This window comes from Schistocerca nitens, chromosome 3 (genome assembly GCF_023898315.1).
Source record: "Schistocerca nitens isolate TAMUIC-IGC-003100 chromosome 3, iqSchNite1.1, whole genome shotgun sequence".
Classification (NCBI taxonomy): domain Eukaryota; kingdom Metazoa; phylum Arthropoda; class Insecta; order Orthoptera; family Acrididae; genus Schistocerca; species Schistocerca nitens.
The window spans coordinates 738,882,811-738,903,109 of record NC_064616.1 but is presented as its reverse complement, the minus strand read 5'-3'; the positions used below and the strand labels follow the sequence as shown (position 1 = coordinate 738,903,109).

At 35.8% G+C, this 20,299-nt stretch overlaps 1 protein-coding gene across 2 annotated transcripts in view; it reads right to left on the bottom strand.

The window, feature by feature from the left end:
* Nucleotides 1–20,299, bottom strand: part of LOC126249739 (zinc finger protein GLI3-like) — a 51,639-nt gene that overhangs the window by 18,471 nt on the left and 12,869 nt on the right. For both annotated transcript variants that reach the window (XM_049951418.1, XM_049951419.1), the window contains exons 2-8: nucleotides 18,686–19,589; nucleotides 12,221–12,418; nucleotides 8,349–8,598; nucleotides 6,683–6,906; nucleotides 4,294–4,455; nucleotides 3,885–3,998; nucleotides 2,853–2,994 (exon numbers count right to left, since the gene is read on the bottom strand). In XM_049951418.1, the coding sequence (XP_049807375.1) occupies nucleotides 2,853–2,994; nucleotides 3,885–3,998; nucleotides 4,294–4,455; nucleotides 6,683–6,906; nucleotides 8,349–8,598; nucleotides 12,221–12,418; nucleotides 18,686–19,570 (1,975 nt within the window). In that variant the 5' untranslated portion in view covers nucleotides 19,571–19,589. The remainder of the gene's footprint in view (nucleotides 1–2,852; nucleotides 2,995–3,884; nucleotides 3,999–4,293; nucleotides 4,456–6,682; nucleotides 6,907–8,348; nucleotides 8,599–12,220; nucleotides 12,419–18,685; nucleotides 19,590–20,299) is intronic.

Here is a 20,299-nt window from a genome sequence, read left to right as displayed (position 1 = left end):
CTGAACAAGTGAACTTTACTGTTTTGTGGTATTCCATCACAATTTATTGTGAATAGACCTGTTAATTAGCTAAGGAATGTTTTTGTAAGTGAACATGCTCCTTAGTAGATCAGGCTTGGACTACACTCTGAAAGCAGCTGCTCAGTTAGCAGAGTATGTGTGGCATACACATGAGGGTAGAGTCTCTGATAATACTCTCTGTTCACTGAATGCTGGTCAGTTAGATGTAGTACAAGAGGTAACCATGTATAGGTGACCTGCAGCTTTATGAAGGGGATTAAGCATCATTGTAGATCAGGAAAAGGAAATTAATACCTGACATTAATTAACTCTGGGCTAAGGTCTCAGAGTTAGTGCCACTCATTAATGTCAGAACCATGCTTCAAAAGAAAAAGTTGGCTCAAACGAGAAGTAAACAGCAGTGAAATATCAAACTCAGAATGGAACACATACCAAAAGTAGAGGCTGGATATTAGTGGTGAAAGCATATTTACTTCTGTAAAACACTGGAATATCTAATGAGATAAATACTGACTTATACTGGAAGTGAGTCTGAAGGAAGTTAAACACCAAAGGCAGGACTGACATAATGATCAGATGTTGTTATGATCCATCTGTAGTAAGAACTGAAATGGCTGAATGCTTCAGAGAAAACCAAGTCTTGTTGTAGCAATAAGAAGGAAGGCTGGGCTGAGATCTCTACTTGCTATAAATAGAATGGGATATATATCTTTAGAATGGGAGGCAGGATCCTGTGAAAGTATAGTAAATATATTTTCTAAAAACTGTTTACAGCAGTTGATGAGATAGTCCACTCATGAGTGGAATTTATTGGATTTGCAGTCAAAAATTAGTCAAAACTTTTAAATTCATTGAATTTAGAAATGAAAATTAGTGACCAAAAGCCTAGAATGATATCATTAATTACTGGTATTACATAGAAATTTAAGAAAGGCAGAAGTAACTAGATAATTAAGAAGTGTATAATAATAGTGAAACTTTCTAAATGGAACAATATGTAAAATAAGGGAAAGGCTACCCATTACCTATAGACTGATGTGTGGGACATAGAAATATGCAACAGAAAACAGTATTCACACTAGCTTCTGAGCTCTTGACCTTCTTCTAATAAAAGTACACACATTTACAACCAACAGACATCCAAATGTATAATCCTATGGCCAGAGAAAGGTTCAGTCACTCTCACCACAGGTGTGTACATTTGGGTGTATGTGTAACTCTGTGTGTGATTGTGTGTACTTTTACTACAAAAAGAGCAATAACTTGAAAGATAGTATGAACATTGTTTTCTGTTATATGTTTCTATGCTCCGCACAACAGTCCATATAGGTAAGTGGTTGCCTTTCCCTATTTTACATAATAAGTGTGATAGGATAATCATTATCAACTACCTGAACAGTCAGCAGCAAACACTCTACTATGGGAAAAAGGATGTGGATGATCTCAGGCCTTGGAGGAACTTTGGCAGCAATTCAGACATATTGTATGCATGTCCCAGGCCAGTTGTTGCCATGGAAGAAAGACAACCATGGGAAGGATCCACTATGTTCATTAAAGGTATCAGGAAACTACTATGAAAGCAGAGGTGTGGATAGCAAAGTAAGGTGAGTAAATCTTAGGTGACAGACAAAACTGAATGAAATAAAGAATATGCAAGAAGAATTCAGTGAATTCAAAGATGACATTTTATCTGCCAAGTTTGAAAGGACTAAAAAGATTAGGTACTGGGTGAAGTCAGTCAACAGAACAGTCACCTGTCCAAATTCACATTGACCATGCTGGCATTAAAATGGAAGATGATAAAACAAAGGCCAAAATTCTAAAGTCTGTTTTCTGAAGTTACTTCAAAGATGATGATCATAATGCATTTCCTGTGTTCAGGCATCACACTGATGCAAAAAATGATGGATACAAAAGAAAGTAAATGAAGAATTGAAAGCAGGAAAGACAGCTCAAACCCATTAAATTCTATATTGAATATGTAGAAGAACTGCCCCTTTTTAAATAGTAATTTACCATAATAATTAATAATAATAATAATTATTATTATTATTATTATGGTAAATTACTGCATGGTTTCTGGATCAATAGAGCATGTCATGTGACTGGAAAATGTTCAGGTCAATATGATAACCATATTGGTCTGTTAAAAAATGTGAATGTCATTCTTACTGGAGAGGCATTCTCAGAAATAAAGGTAGTGTCTGTTATACCTGATCTCAGTGCAATGGGGCTACCACTGTTCACAATTAATATGTAAATGATCTGGCAGAGAAATACTGCAGCTCTATGAAACTGTTTGCAGATGACACAGATGTGTACAAGGAGGTGGCTTGGTTAGAAACACGTTTCAAATGTAATGTTCATAAACAGATGAAAATATGTTACATAGTTTGACTACATAGTGGGATATCAATCTCCTAAGTCAATCAGAACCATATTGTACGTAAGATTGTAGATAAAACAGCCACAATAATTTAATCTGGGTGAAGATAGATGTCAGGCTCAGGTATTCTGGGAGAAACTGTGAGGAAGGGTAATTCATGCACGAAAGGAGTGACTTAAAAGAGCATTGCTTGACCAGTTCTTGAGCACTATTCATTATTCTGGAATTCTTATAAAGGTTGGTTTAATGGAAGAGAGAGTAAAGATTCAAAGAACACCTTACAGTTCACTATAGATGTGTTACGTCAGCTTGACATCTTTCCAAAGTGGGTACAAAAATAATTTAAATTCTTCTCTATATGAATTAGAAAGAGGTGAAATACCATTTCATAGCTCAAGTTGTTAATTTTAATGATATCTGACATTAAAACTATTGCTTACTGTACCTGTTACTAAGCTGCCATCTCTCTGTTGATTTGAATCCCTTTGTTCTGAAACATCCATCATAAACTGTAGATCTGAACTGGGAGCCACAATGAATGGTTGTTTTAGAGGAGAGCTGATTCCATCACCATCTTCACTTGTCATCTGAAATTAAGTTTCCTATCATCATTTTGTAAACATATATTAAAACATTTACATGTAATTTCCTGTGATGTTTATGAAGCTGTATAGTCTCATAATTCCATCAATGGGCACTTTTTACTAAATAACATTTATATACTAAATAATTTCTCAGTTACTGTATAACACAATCCTTAATATATTCAGTACAAATGGAAGGGAGTAGAGTGTTGCAATTTAAGTATGAGTTATGATGTCATTTTATTTGCAGATTACATACTGATCCAGAAATGTGAAACAATCCTAACATTTATAATGATATCTGTAGTTAGTCAGATTTGGTCACAGACAAGGTGAACAATACATCACTTTTTGTCTCTCTGTGGTGAAAAGATTTCTTAACCCTGCCCACCAGATCCAGGCATCTGGGCATTCAGTCTGCAATCTATTGAATACTTGCCTGAATTGTGGATGTACACAGATCAGCCATAACATCATTTTCACCCCTCCATTATGTAGGTCTGCCTGCCTTAATTGTGGGAAAGGCATTGATAGAATATTTAATTCCTATAATACAGGGTGGGGAAAATAAAAATGGCTCGAGCAAGTGGAGATGATTGGATGTGAATGTATGCATATAAACACACCCCATGAGGTTATATGCAACAGGATGCAGCAACTGCCCATACAACCAGCCAAACTTTGGATCACATTTACATGATATTCACACCTGACAGAGTTGTTAGCAGAGGTCAGTCAGGTCACAGTCCTAGTTGGTCACCCAGGTTACCTGATCTTCCAGTGTGCAATTACTGTGTGTGGGGAGCACTATGAAATAGAAATCCACAAAATGCAAATACTAAGAAACTGACACTTCAGTTTTTTGAATTATGTATGACTTTTATCTTAATTACCTTTTTCTTTACCTGCAGCCTCTCTTTTTCAGTATGGTTTTTCACATGTTTCCTCAGAGAGCTTGGATCTGTGTAGCGTTTTGGGCAGCCAATCACTTGACATGCATAAGGTTTCTGAAATGACAAATTCCTTATTAGTGAAGTGTGGTTTTCAATTCTGTGAGTTATTTGAATTCAATTATGAAAGCTAACATCAATAAATCTATGCCCACCTGTAATATCCAACCATTTATAATTTCAGTGCAAGGAAACAAAAGGCAAAGTATTGGATTTAATTATTTAGCCAAAAAAGTGAACAAAATAACAAGGAATTAAGGGAGATATAGTGTGACACAAATTTAGTTTTTCATTGATATTGGTATGATTTTTTTAACCAAAGGTAATGAAAAATATTGTGTTTTTTACATACCGTATCAAAGTGAGTTCTCTGATGTTTTGCTCTGTCAGAACTGTTACTAAAAGCCTTGGTGCACCCTGCATATTGGCATAAATAAGGCCTCTCTCCTGTGTGAGACCTCTGATGAATTTTAAGATTTTCTAGACGAGAAAATGCTTTGGTGCAATCTGAATACTGAAAGACAAAATGAAAATGACATTCTTCAGAATTATAAGGACTGACTGTGTTATTAACATGAAATTAAAGTTTATTAATTTGTGGTAATGATTGAAAAATGCAATTTGGTCATTTTGGTATATCTTATGAACAATACTTGATATTACTTACAGTTACATCATACTCTGGTATGGTGTATGGTTTTTTTCTAATAGTTATCTTGTTTCTTTAAGTTTCATTATTTTTATAGCCATTGCATTAGCCATGGTCAGTGATTGTGACTTATATTAAGTACAGAAAGTCAGAAGTACATTGTTTAGGATGTGTGTCACTTCTGTAACCTTTATTTTAACAACTTTACTGTATTGTATAATTTAAATCCCAACTGTCATGGAGTCACTTATGTTCAAAATTTTCAGTATTGTGTCATCATATTTTCATATTCTTATATTGTGGAATAGGTTTACATAAATGTTTATGGAGAAAATGATTGTGCACAATATGACTATGGATGATTATGTTTCTTGGTCCTGTAAGTAATGCAAAACAATGTTTGGCTCTATCAGGAGAAGATACATACATGATATGGAAACCAGGAAAGCAACATATTAAAAATTGTGGAAACATGACTCACTTCTTTCCCTTTTAATAATCTCGCAGTGGTTAGTTACTTTCACAGATAGACATAGACTTTAAGGTTGCACATGAATGAAATCAAACAAGGTTTCTCCAAAAACACCTTTGAAAGCCAAGTGTACAACTAATAGACCTTCATGTTTCATTCAGTGGCACAAATACAGAAAAATTTCATAAATTATCAGATTAAAGCATTCTTAACTAAAAAATTGTTGCTGACATAGAATATTATATTTTAACAAATTAAACAGCATAATTCAATAGTAGTTAGTGTTATATTTAAAAGTTCATATTCAGAAGTCTCTTTCCCTACCATTCAGTTAATCAGGAGTGTAAATTTTTAATTGGAGCTCATGAAAATACAGCGAGAAGCAATAAACAGCTTCAGTTCTAGTTATTGTAATCTTATAAAAGAGAGGCAGTAGGAAGCCATTTCAGTCACTCAGCAGGAGTTTCTGATGTGAGCAAGATCTGTGCTCGAAATTACTGCACAATGTATGCAGATGAGTTATCACAAAGCACAAGCCGTAAAAGGTGACAAGTTTTACCTAAATTCTGTATCTGAGAGTTTATGCTGTTTTCTAGTCATTGATTGTGAACTCACAGTTAATGTCATGAATTGTGTTAATTTTGAATAATACATTCTGGAAACTGTGGCAATGGTACTGGACTGTGAACTATGTTATTTCCAAATGATATTTACTATGCACACAGTTTTTGTTTTGATATGACTGTTTGGAAGTATAGTGTGATTATTGAACATGTTAATGATGTGCTTGCCACATGTAAACTTATGGGTCAGTTCAGCATTAAATTACTGCACTCAATCAATCACAATATACGACATCAACAGTTTGTTGTATATGGCTTACCCTTTATATCTGCATAAATTTTAGTAAATGAGACTTAATCTGGCCACAAACTGTGCACTTATTAATATCAAAGTGTAATGAAAGTATTTTGGACTTTATACCTGGTGTGGACAATATCATTTGAATTCGCCTACATTTGACAGTCTCTTTTCAACTAGATTTGACAGAGGTGCAGCTACTGGAGGCATATTAGCACAGGTAAATAGGGTAATATTACAAGCCTAACAGATAGTAAGATAGGCTTCACAGACAAACTGAACTCATTTCTGAATGACAGTTTCTTCTTCTCTATAGAGGAATTCCTGAATGTGTGATAATAATTGCACAAACTATTCTCAGGTGAAGTGTTGAGTATCACTGTGAAATTCCCACAATATTTCATCAGCACAACTAACTGACATCTTCAAGTACTATATTTGTAAAATCGACTCATTTCACATCATAGCGAGATTGGAATTATCATCTGTGGATAATAAAAATAACAGAACTAAACATAACTGAATCACGTAATTTATACATGCACCCAGTGTTTGATTTGTGACGGTATGTGCTGGTACAGCATATAGGTACCTCCACTCTCTTCCTCTACATTTCCCTTTTGAGATATTGAAGATATGCTACATTGTTCTTTAAGTTTTAGGTATGGTGATTATTGTTAATGATCTAAAATTTTTCTGATAAATTGATATCTGAAACATATATGTCAGGATATTACTGTTTTCAAAATTAATACTTACTGGGCATTTGTTTGGTTTTTCTCCAGAGTGGACTCTCATATGTATCAGCAACTTGTATCTTGCATTAAAAGGTCTTGACCGCCTTGAACATCCTTGCCAGAAACATGAGAAATCTTCACCTTTCCTCATTTCTACATGACTCTTTTCAATATGGTTGACTAGTGATTCTTGATCCATAAAAACAGCATAGCAGTCAATCCAACGACATTCAAGGAGAGTTTCAGCTGTAAATAATGCAGAAAAATATTTACAGTTGGATAATTAATGGCTACTTTATTTAAAATTGCATAGCTGAATAATCTAATTTCATGACAAAGGCATAAAACTCCACAAATTATTTGAGCAATATTGAAAGTATAAGTTATCAGAATTAATTCTACACTAGCAGCACTGTATGTCTTTCTTGCAGGAGCAGCACTGCAAATTGAATGTATTATTTCATTTACATCCTATTGCTGATATTTTTCATAGCTTTTGTTTTCACCAAAATAAAAATCAGTCATCAGCTGCACATCTTATTTCTTCATAGCAGAATAAAATAATAAATAGGTATGAAACGATTAGCAAGGGGAGTGGCAAAAGTGGGTAATGGAAAGTATGTCCCACCAAAAAGTGAGAGAAAAAGATGTAAAGAATAACTGAAATTCGTTGTACAGTTGGTCAGTACAACAAAGAAGACAATAGACTTATGTACAAAAGCAGCAAAACTGTTTTATAATGATATGATCAAAATAACTCTAGAATCAATGTTTATTTTGTTATTTGCTCATCTGTACTCTGGTATTTCTTTTACTGTACCGGTAATTTAATACAATGCAACTGCTTTGTATCTGAGATATTGTAGTATGTGGATTAAAAGTTTTATGTGATTTTGAAGTTATTACTGCAATACTCTGAACATAGTGTATCTTCTTAAAAAAGAGGAAGATAAATAATGAAAAAGGAAGTAAGACAGGTAATCAAGAAGCTGTTGTTTAGAAAAAAAAGGGTGACTTTATATCATCAGAAGACATGTGTCTCTGAATATTAAATCCAGTCTAAAGTTACAAGAGGAGTAAAATACATTGTTCGCAATATACTGGGAAGTAGTTCTTCCTGTAGAAGAGTTGTTGATAATTCCATGCAAATGTGTTGAACACAGGATGCAGTGGTAACCTCCAGATTGACTAATGCTTTGCATTGAACTAGAACTTGAGCCTGTGGAAGGATCTTAAAATTAAGTCAACAAGAGACTCCTCAAGGCCTGACTCAACACTCCAGTCAGATAGTAAGGTAGACATCACAGTTCAAATCCTGGTCTGATACTCAATTTTAATTTGTCAGAGTTTCTTTACAGTGAACACTATGCTGCAGGATGAAAGTTTCACTCTAGAATATGCATTTGTTACTAATAATGTGTTTCATAAAAATGTATGCCTTTGATAACTCCAAACTTGCTTCATAATGACTTGCTTGCCCATGTGAGTCATAGACACACCAAGAAGTGTATCAAGTAAGTGAACACAAAACACACATGCAAAACTGTGCACATGCATGTGGTTAACAGGGAGGAAGTGTGTGTGTGTGTGTGTGTGTGTGTGTGTGTGTGTAAAGGGGAGATTCAACTAAAAACAATGAGTAATTATTTTATTTTATAATTACAAATACTTTAGGTTTATTTACTAACCTGTTGTCTCATCATCTTCAGCAAGTTCAGAAGTAATTCTTTGTAATGACGTATTCTCACTTTCCAGTGTCCCAAGGAAAGGATCATGAGGGGGTTTGAGGCAATCAGGCAAATTTCCATTCTTTGGATAATGGCAATGATAGTTATCCTTTGAATGGTCAGCTGACAGCTGTATTTGATGAAAGGAAGGTAGTTGCTGTTTATTCAGTAAATTTGAAAGAATTTCACCCTTGTATTTAGGAAGAACAACCTGAAAGAGCAAATAATGATGTTTCAGTATTTTCTTACAGAGGTACCTCAGTGACCAGATTGTAACACACAGGAGATGAAGTAGTGATGTAAAGAATGGCATTCATGGACAGCAGCTATGCAGATGAGGTCCTTGGAAAGAATTTTTGCTACTATGACTATATACATCCTTAAGCAGCAAAGTACGTTGTTGTGTCTCAAGCAATTGTAAGAACTATTTGAAAAGGCTATGAAGGATTCCCATACTTACTAGTGGTAAATGACATTAATATTGATACACTGAAAGTTAGTTTATTTGTAAATGCTTGCATGACCTAATCTGTATCCAAAATCTAAAATTACAAATACACAATCCAACAAGGAGGTGTGACATGCCATACAATAACAAACTTTTTTAAAAATACATTGCACTATGCTGTTAAACAAAGACTTGCAGGACTATAACAAAAATGTAGGAACACTTAAAAATACAAAGCAACAGCTGAAATTAAGGTGCAGTATCCATTTTTATAATAACTTTTTGCATTTTCAGCTTTTAAAAATAAACTCAAACTTTACCTTAATCTAGCTAATCCATGTAACACTGCAGAATACTTACACTTTGCATCAAAATAGCTAAACATTAATTTTACCTAAATTTGTTGACAGCTGTCACATTATCCAGACGTGTGAGTGCGAGCGAGCGAGAGAGAGAGAGAGAGAGAGAGAGAGAGAGAGAGAGACTATACCACATAGATGATGTTTTCTATTTGGACTGCAATACTAATTAATACCGCTACTTACTCAGGCAACAAGTATTGGTTTATGCAGCCATTTTCAGTTGTTTACATATTTTAGTTCAACATAGTCATAAAAATCATGACTTATTATTATGCTACAGTAAATATACTATGTGACCAAAAGTATTCAGACACAACCAAAAACATTCGTTTTTCATATTAGGTGCATTGTGCTGCCACCTACTGCAAGGTACTCCACATCAGCAAACTCAGTAGTCACTAGACATCATGAGAGAGCAGAATGGGGCACTCTACAGAACTCACAAACTTCGAATGTGGTCAGGTGATTGGGTGTCACTTGTGTCATACATCTGTACATGAGACCTCCACACTCCTAAACATTCCTAGGTCCACTGTTTTTCATGTGATAGTGAACTGAAAACGTGAAGGGATACGTACAGCACATAAGCGTACAGGCCGACCTCGTCTGTTGACTGACAGAGACCGCTGACAGTTGAAGAGGGTAGTAATGTGTAATAGGCAGACATCTATCCACACCATCACACAGGAATTACAAACTGCATCAGGATCCACTGCAAGCTCGATGACAGTTAGGTGGGAAGTGGGAAAACTTGGATTTCATGGTTGAGCCGCTGCTCATAAGCCACACATCATGCCAGTATATGCCAAAAGACACCTCGCTTGGTGTAAGAAACGTAAACACTGGATGACTGAACAGCGGAAAGATGCTGTGTGGAGTGACAAATCACAGTACACAATGTGGAGATACGATGGCAGTGTGCGGGTATGGCGAATGACCGGTGAACATCATCTACCAGCTTGTGTAGTGGCACCTGTAAAATTTGGAATCGGTGGTGTTATGGTGTGGTTGTGTTTCTCATGGAGGAGGCTTGCACCCTTTGTTGTTTTGCATGGCACTATCACACCACAGACCTTCATTAATGTTTTAGCACCTTCTGGCTTCCCACTGTTGAAGAGCAATTCAGGGATGGCGATTGCATCTTTCTACACGATCAAGCACCTGTTCATAATGGATAGTCTGTGGCGGAGTGGTTACACGACAATAACATCCCTGCGATGGACTGACCTGCATAGAGTCCTGACCTGAATCCTACAGAACATCTTTGGGATGTTTTGGAACGCTGACTTAGTGTCAGGCCTTACCGACCAACATCGATACCTCTCCTCAGTGCAGCACTCCATGAAGAATGGGCTGCCATTCCCCAAGAAAAGTTCCAGCACCTGATTGAATGTATGCCTGTGAGAGCACAAGCTGTCGTTAAGGCTAAGGGTGGGCCAACACCATATTGAATTCCAGCATTACTGATTTTTTTTTTTTGGGGGGGGGGGGGGGGAGGCACCATGAACTTGTAAGTCATTTTCAGCTAAGTGTCCAGATACTTTTGGTCACATAGTGTATTATGAAAAAGCAAATAACAGTAGGTACAAATTAAGGTGTCATAGACATGAAAATAATAGCAAATTCATGAAAGTCTACAAACAGATAATGCAGTTATGGCTGCCTGTGTATACAATTTCTAATGTGATGATTTTCTCTCCATTCACATTACTGTGTTTCTTGAAGGTAAAAAACCAATCTGCTTTAAAAATGGGTAAGAACTAAAGTAAATATGTATGACATCAGTTATATACAACTGTATATATTTATTCTCTACAAGCATATTGTTGGTTTATTCACTTACACTAAGATAGTTGTAAAATTATCCACAGACAAATAAACTACTTACTTATTTTTGTTTGTTTACATGTAAATACAGTGTATGTCTTTCATGAACTATGAAGGACCAAAAACATGACACATAAGCAAGCAGTTGGGAATTTGGTAATAGGGCTGGTCCAGGTGTATGAACTGGTCATAAAGCTGGAAAAAGTGGAACAGCTTCAATTGGGGATTATCTCTAACAAAAATTGAACATATGTAATAAATAAATTCTGACTATAATGACTGTTGATAGTTATTATTTAAGCGATGTTATTAGGCTCATCAGATCTCAATAATTTTTAAGAAAAGAATTGCCTTATGCATAGGTCACCTTTCTTGGAGATATGTTACAAAAATGGGAATACAGTATTATTAAATCCATTTCTTGGCATTTCAGTAAGTATTTTCTATGATGCATCTATTTGTTCACCAACTCCCAACACCAAAAAGTCATTTACCTTTTTATATGAGGTTTAAATATCTCTTATAATTTAGTTACATTCCAAGACCTGTCTATTGGCATAATGATATAAACTATATACTTTATTAAAGAACACTGCAATAAAAGTTTATGGTGAGTTTTTAGTATTGCTCTTTTTGTAAATGAAACTAAAGCCTCAGTATGCCGCCCTCCCCTCCCCCTTCACCCAAGACAATAAAATCAGATACAAAAAGTCAAGATGTGGCAGACGTGCTTTGACCTGCATTGTGTAGCACACACAGGCTTTCTTTCAGAGGAACACTGCTCATGTAAAAGCAAAATTTTACATTCAAGTTCTAACACACCATGAAGATTTAATCAGTGTATTTTCACCATTATAAAACTGAAGATGGCCAGAAAATTCTACACCAAAATGTTATGGCAACAAGATTGACTTCTGGCAGTTTGTCCAACATTTTGTGGAAGAAGCTTTAACCTGGTTATCAGTTTCAGTGTACAGCACTGTTATTTTCACCACAGGATAAAGGTCAGTAAAATGAAACTTTAAATATATCTATTTAAAATTTTGAAGCTGATTGACTCTCTAGCACTATGACAATGCTGATCATCCTTCTGTGCTATTACCTTAGTGCTTTACTATAAGTAAGAAAAAACATGGACTACTGAAATTAGTGTTTATCTTGTAATTTGTTTAGGAGTACCGTGAATATTTACTTGCCTGATTTGAAGATAGGGCTTCACATGTGTTGAATGGCTTATGTTCTACTAAGGTCATTGCCTCTGAACTATGTGAGTGCCCATTTACTGGCAAATTATTATTTTTGCTGTTGGAAATGAAACTCAGGCTTGCTGGGCTACAAGTGCTCCTTGCTGATAAGTGACCATAGCTGCCCATTGCACCTGTATTGCTGTGCTCCTGAAAGTGACTGAATGGTTAGTTTTGTGCAGTGCTAATACATAAGTGATTAAGTAAATGAATAATAATTGCTTGTAATTACATTGCTGTAAAATTTGTAACTTTAATACCACAAAAATACAAAAAAATTATTTATTTAAGAGTATAATTTCACTTGAAATAAACTGTAAACTCAAGTTTAAAGTTTGTTAATGTTTATGAAAGTTCCTGAAGCAAAAAGTATGCAAAAGAACAATAAATTGATGCTTATAAGAAAATGATACAGAACTTAAATGACAGCCAGAATGTGGTAATAACCTAGACTGATATGACAAAACTACTGACATATGTTCAACAGTATTATAAAGATTCTCATTTAGAGGTTGGCTTTTCTTATTACCAATAGTGACAACTATACACAGATACAGCATTGTCACAAGAGACTGACAGCCAACAGAGTGATGTTAAGAGTTTTCACATGTGATAATATTTAAGCAAAGTGTTTCAAGAGGTATTGTGGGATACTTCCTGGCAGGCTGCTTTGAGAGCAAAATTAACATTATGAGTAATGACTGCTGGGGAATACTGATACAAAGTTTACTGACTGAAAAGATCTCTCCTAGTTGCAACTAATCTCATATAACCAGCCATCATTCTAGTGCAAATAAAATGGCTTTTGAAATATCATCTTCTATCAGGCTGCTTGTGTTATGCCTATTATAGGCCAAAGTATGAAAAGTTCATTGTTTACTCATTTTAAGTACCTCACTGCTGAATTTAAAAAAAAAAAAAAAAAAAAACTACGTACGCATCATGGACTCAAATGAAACATGGTTGTCACTCCAGAACCTTAAGTAGCGCCTCTTTGATTTTACGTTGGTTGCTAGTTGGTTAGTTATCAGTCTTGACTTAATGTCATGATGTGTAGAAGATCATATAGCACTTTCTGTTGTTTTAATAAAATACTTTGTGCCAGAATATGGTTATATTGATCTGAAACTTAAATCATAGTAATGTAGTGGCATGAGTATGATTAACTTCATCATAGTAAAGCTGAGGAACAAGAAACTAGAATCAAATGTTGACACATTCTGGTAAAGAAGTGCAACTATATTGATATCATACTATAAGAATTAAAATGGAAAGGAAGATCAGAAACTACACTAAATGTACATACCATCATATTTATAATAAAGATGTTTTGTAGTCATGAAGAAAATTATAATGGAATGCAATGACTATTTGACATGCATGTACACCACATATAGTTAGGCAAACTTCTGTTCAAAAAATATGAAAAAACTGTCCAATGGTTTGAGTATTTCAAAGAAACCTTACACGAGCCCAATCCACTGCACGCTTAAAACTTCAAAAATGAGTCAAACATGCAAGAACTAATGGTAAAAGCAGAGGTGTGCACAGTGATCACAATTCTTGAAAACAATGAAGTAGCTAGTTTGGATGAAACTTCAGCCAAAATTCTGAAATATGGTGATTCAGGCGTAATTGATCACCTCTCTAAATTGTGCAGTACTTGTTGGCAAACAAGGTATGTTACAGAAAACTGGGGGCATAACATCAGAGTTAAACTACTGAAGAAGGTTAGTGTAACTGAATGTACAAACTGGAGAGATATCACACTCCTCTCAGAGCCAGGCAGAATCTGCTGACTCATTCTTCTAAAAACAAAACAAGCTGCAGATTGTTCATTATGAGAAGAACAGGCTGACATTTGAAGTGGGAAATCCTACTCTGAACAAACATTTGTTCTGTGAAATGTAATAGAACAATACAGAGAACTGAGCTGCCCACTGCCCCTAAACTTTGTTGATTTTAAAAATGCTTTTGACAGTATATACTGAGAGTCATTGTGGAATATTGTAAGGTTATATGGAATTCCTGACCACCTCACTGATGTTTCCAGAAACCTGTATCAAAACTCAAGTTGCTGTATAAAAACAGATGATGGGAACACCACTTTCTTTAGGATACTGACAGTTGTTAGACAAGGATGCATTTTGTTACCATTCCTTCGTATATTTGTCACAGACTTCATAATGAGAAAAGCTGTAGATAACTCCAGTATGGGCATATGTTTCAATGAGCAGTTTACCGTTATGGAACTAGATTTGGCTGATGACATCATTCTTGTGGCAGGAACACCACACGGTTTATAGCTAATGACTACCAAATTTGATGGAATGGCCAGTTCTGTAGGGCTACAAATAAATGCTGATAAGCCAAATACAATCTTCGCAAAAACTGGTAAGATATCTAGTCAAAATATAGTGCAACAGAAGGTACTACAAGATGCTGACGCATTTCTGTTGCTCAGCAGCATTATCTGTAACAATGGGGATGTAGATGCAGACATCAGCAACAGAACTGGGAAAGCCTCTGGAGCCTTCCAAAGAATGTGATCTATATAGCAATTAGACTCCATAAGTACGTCCATAAGGCTTCATCTGTACTCATCTATCATCCTACCATTGGTCTTATAAGCATGGTAGATCTGGAAAATGTCAGTAAAATCAGCACAAAAGCTCAATGTTTTTCACCAAATATACTTGAGGTGGATTTTGAAGATCTGTGTTTCAAATGATGAAGTGCAGAGAAGTGGTCTTCGCAACCAAAATGAAAGCTTGCAGTTTATGTTCTAGATGAGAAAGATGAGAGAGTCCACAACTCAGCACTGCTGCGGAAACCGTGTGTTGGGGTTTATGGGCGCTCAACATCGAGGTCATCAGCGCCCTGTGGAAACCAACAGATGATACTGAAGTAGAGGAAGGCCTCATAGCACCACAAAATAAACACATGTAAAGCATTTTCAACTCATGGACATGAAATGGGAGGGAGCTGAAGAGATGGCAGCTGATAGAGTTTACTGAAGGGTGGAAAAATCTTAGTTGCTGAGTATGAACTGTCCATCAATGCATGACCTAGAACCAAATATGATTGCTCATATCTGTGCATAAGTATACACACATTTGTGAATAAGGTGAAACCACTATTTTACGTTTTCATGCTGTCCAGACTTAAGAAACCCAAAGTTGAGGAAAATTCTGAATCAAGTGAAATATTAACCCTCCCCCCCCCTCCCAAAATACAAGCAAAACACATGTACTTGGCATATATGATTAAAAATTGCTATCCTCTCCCAGACTTTACATAAAAAAGTGAAAAAATTAAATGTACAATACAATGATTATACAATAATTTGTGGTAATTGATACAATCAGTTCTTAAAAAATCACAGATGTGTACTCATCAAAAAATTGAAATTGGTATCTGGGTACAAGGTAACCAACCTATTTTTTAACATGCCACAACAGCAAATTATATGCTCAAAACATGTGTTTTTGAGAGATAATCCTATATGCTCACACAGAAAAAAACAAATATTGATGAACACGTTGAATTAAACCAAAATCATCACTGCATCTAACTGGTTAAACCACAAGCATAAATGTGGACATCTGCTTAATGACAAATTTTGTCACCATTGCTGTTATTGTTTAATGCTTTTCTTACAAGCCGCACCTCATATGCTCACCAATGTTAAAGTGTTTTTTTAGGCTTGATGAGAAAAACAGAGATGTGAGAAAATGAGTTTACTTCCCCAACTGACTTTACTAGCTTATCAAAAGTCGGTTCAGTGGATTTCTGTACACTGTGTAAGATATAAATTTGGAAGAAAACTCAGGTGTTAAAGTTTCGCCTCATGCCCTCTATCACTGCTGCCATTCTTTACAATCTACAGTGTGTGGTGTGTGTGATGCAAAGTATATAAGTGAGTAGTGCATGTAGTTGTTACAACTGTATCATGTCAGATTTGCACATGAAAACCTTTAAAATGTGCTATCGCAAAACCCTTGATCTATTTCCATGTGACACCTCTTCCACAGCACATCATCTGCATGACAAGCATATTTTCAGCACTTCACAAAATGCTTTCACCCCTGCCTGCATTCTGGTCATTGCAATGTCGCTCCCCCTCTGCACACATCCAGTTGGCGAGCTCATTTTACGTGTTTTAGTGTGATGTGGAGGCTGCACTGGCTATTGGATGACTTAACAAGTCGCCAGCCAATAAGAGTTCACTATCCAGAAATGGGCAATGTTTCCTCGATCATGATCAAGCATGTTCTTTGAGACTCATTGGTTGAATTTAAAAGGTGGACAATTGATATTGTTGCTGAATACATTACATCAGGAATACATGCAAAAAGATGAGACTGAGCTATAACTGGCACAAAAAGAGGTGGTGGCTAGGCCCCTTCATCACATATTGGCTTGGTCCAGAACACTTTGCATTGACTATCTTGTTTTTCTATTAACATTGCAACTTGCAAGCTGTGTTGGCAGCAGCGGTCATGGATTATGTCTGCATTTCCTCTCTCAAGTCTCCCCTCTCCACAATGGCCTAAAATACCCCCTTAACTTTGCCTCCATCGATGTTGCAAATCATTTGTCTTTTGTGGTATCTATAACTCAGTCAGTCACATCACATGTCAATAGGAAGAAAATGGGATGAAGTTGAGTGAGACATTGAGTAAGAACTTAAAATCAAGGCAAACCTTACTAGAAAGAAATGTAAAATAGAGAAATTTTTAGCATTGATCTGATGTCTTTTTTACAGAGACTATGAACTTATGATGTAGAATCATGAAAAATGTAAAATTGGAGAACGTAAAATTGGAGTTCCACTGTAGTAACACCAGAGAAAAAGCACTCCAATGGCACACAGAGAATGTGTTGAACAGTGCACCAGAATTAAATGAAAAAGATTTAACAGCAATGCTGCACATGTGTGCCTCTTATGTTAGCAAGGTCTTATCAGTCTAAGTCAATAACGAATCATCAAACAGCAAGTACTAGTATGTCTCATTTATATCTAAAGCAAAATATCTGTTTGTGAGTGGGTGGAAATTCACGTTGTAATGGGTTTATCATACTGTGAAATTGTGCTCTATCAAGGACTGTTTTTACAACAGTGACAAATGTGTAGAACAATAAGATAGAAAAGGGATGTAAGGAGCAATGACTTGATACTAGACCATGAAATGTGACTACATGTCTGGAGTAGACCATAAAGCTTTGTCAGTAATGATGGCCAATGTTGGAGCAATGTGGTGTGTGTTGTGATTGTAATTATGGTTCAATATATTTTACTCCAACTGTCATGATAACAGACAAGTATCATTTTATCTTGGCCTCTGTTGATGACCACATATTTGCTATATCATTACAGCAGGGTTGCAATCAACCAACCAACAGAAGAGAGTAGCACAACACACCTAAATGAAGGCACTGTGGCAGTTTGGGGTACCATTAGAGTCAGTATCAACAATTGCAACATCAAAGATGTTTTAAGCCTCAGATACTTGTCATCATTCAGGCAATTTCACAAACAACATTTCAGTGTGACGTTGTAACATTTGGTAATAAATATGCAAGCCTTGTTCAAAGAATGATGGAAATAGCTGCATAAATTATTTGCATATTTACCCACCTAACATGCCTGGGTTTGGTTGGATACTTATTTGTTGAGTCCTCCAAAAACTACTTTTGATGATTTGTGAATTAACCCAAAAACTACATGGCTGGAGACATTGCATGACTCAGTCTAGGTTCTTTTCTAATGCATGCAATTATGCTTACAGGCTCTGAAGGCAGCATCTTTGGGCATGTCATACTCTGTTCACAAAATAGAAAAATAGACACAGTTCTATAACCCTAATCACTTTTGTATTGGCATAAAGTTCTCTTCATTGAGAGGTATCTGTCTTGCTGAAATTTTCACAAATGGAAGTTCATTTAATAGCTTTTCAAAATACTTGATTGATCTCTTTATGACATTCCCTGGCAGTACTGAGCTAAATTTGGTACCTATAATATTAAATATAATAATCTTGATGGTGTGTTTTGTGATTTTTCTTCAATACACAGTTAATAAGATCTAGTAAGAAGCATTGTGCACAATGATTCTCCTGTAAAGCTTTTTCAATAGCATGAACATATACTTGAAAAAACTGTTTAATAATGTATAAAATTATAAAATACTTTTCTAAAAATCTTTTCCACTCCATTGGCTGGCACAACAATTGTTATGAATTATTTTAGGAAGGAAACAGTCTTTGTTGCAACCAAGACTTTCTGAAATATTGTTTTTCTACTTACTGTTTCCCAACTACAGATGACTTATCAGTTATATAAGGTAATTACATCAATTGATACATTTCTGGTGGTGTTAACACATTATAAATAAGACAATAGTATGTTTATTACCTGTATTGTTGATGATCCCAGAAGACTTGTAGAGGAATGCCTAATTATACTGTTCAAGTTTATGCTATCATTTCTAAAAGAAAAGGAAGTTCTTCTTGAATCAGTATTATGGATATTCCAAGACGAAAATTTTAAGTCTGTACTTTCGTTGTCCATACCATCAACAACAGTTTGTTCACAAAGACTTTGGGTATTTGAACTAGTTCTTTTCTCCTGCAGCACATTTGGAGCAATGGTAATGTGTTGTTTTGATGAAGTTGAGGGTACATCTACATTTTGACAAGGAAGCGATGTTTCACTGTTGCTGTCTTCCAGAGAATAGTTATGAACCTCTGTTACACCTGAATCAGAAATTACTGAAATTTGAGATACACCATCGAATGATACTGAGAAATTTTCACAAAAGGACGATACTTCATCCACCGAATAATCAGAAGTGTCATTTAAACATGGGCTTTTGCTCTTGATTAAGGTAGTAGGAAATTCACTGCACACTAGCTCACGTAGATATAATGAACAATCTTCCTGTGAGAGGAATGATGGAATTGTCGTTGTATTGTCCAAAAGTGGCGTATGGTAATCCATCTTATCCTCTACAGACACATTGAAATCTTGTTCAAAAAACTCGTTTTGTGTGGGTGTGAGTAAAGCTGTTGAGCATGTCTGTGGTCCACACTCCTCTCTAACATCTTCAGACGCAGTGCGTACTGGAATAGCATCTGGAATCAGGCTGAAGAATGATGCAGTATCTTGTGGTGCCTGACTAAAAGACGAGTACACAGTTGATGAGAAGTTCAATGTAGGTGATGCACACGATGTTAAAGAATGATGCAGTCCTCTGGATGACATCTGACTTTCTGCTGGAGTTGCTGGATCCAGATGCATGTTTCATGTCAGACAGAACCTGTGAAAGAAGACGTCAACTGTAGTGTCAACCATTAAGAAAAATACTATCACAGATTTCAGTTATTATACAACAAAATACTGAGCATGTTTGTAACCATATTTTTACTGCTGTGAAGTTCAAGGCCAGTTTGGGGTATTGAAAGTTTGTATTGAATTCAGATACCATATAAAGTACCTCAGTGTCCCAACATGCTGAGACAACAATTTCTTTAAACAGAAAGAAATAAGAAAGTATTTCAGACATACTTGTGGAAAATTTTTCTATGGGCTGCTACATTTACCAGTTCTGTTGCTGATTACTTTTCAATCCTTACCAAACCTGATGGAGTAAGTTATCTCTAACGACATGAACATTGGTGTTGTACTCTATAGAATATCTTCAATTGCATTATGTTTTACAACATTTCTGATAGTTTTTCCTTAATTAATTCACTGATGGAGTGAGGGAAGAATGATTGCTCTGTGGGAGTGATACTAATGAGTGAGAGCGGAGAGTGGGAAGGGTGATGGGATTGTACAAGGGGGCTGCAAATCATGCCCATAGCACTTGACAAGGTATATACACCTCATGTGCGGCACCAAATAAGGGGCACCTCAGAGAAATGGGCTAGTATTGGCTAGATGCGAGTTTGATTAACCCAGGGTTCCGAACCAAATGGAGGTCTAGCGTGCATCGCCAGACACTTTCAGTATTGTGAGGATGGTGGA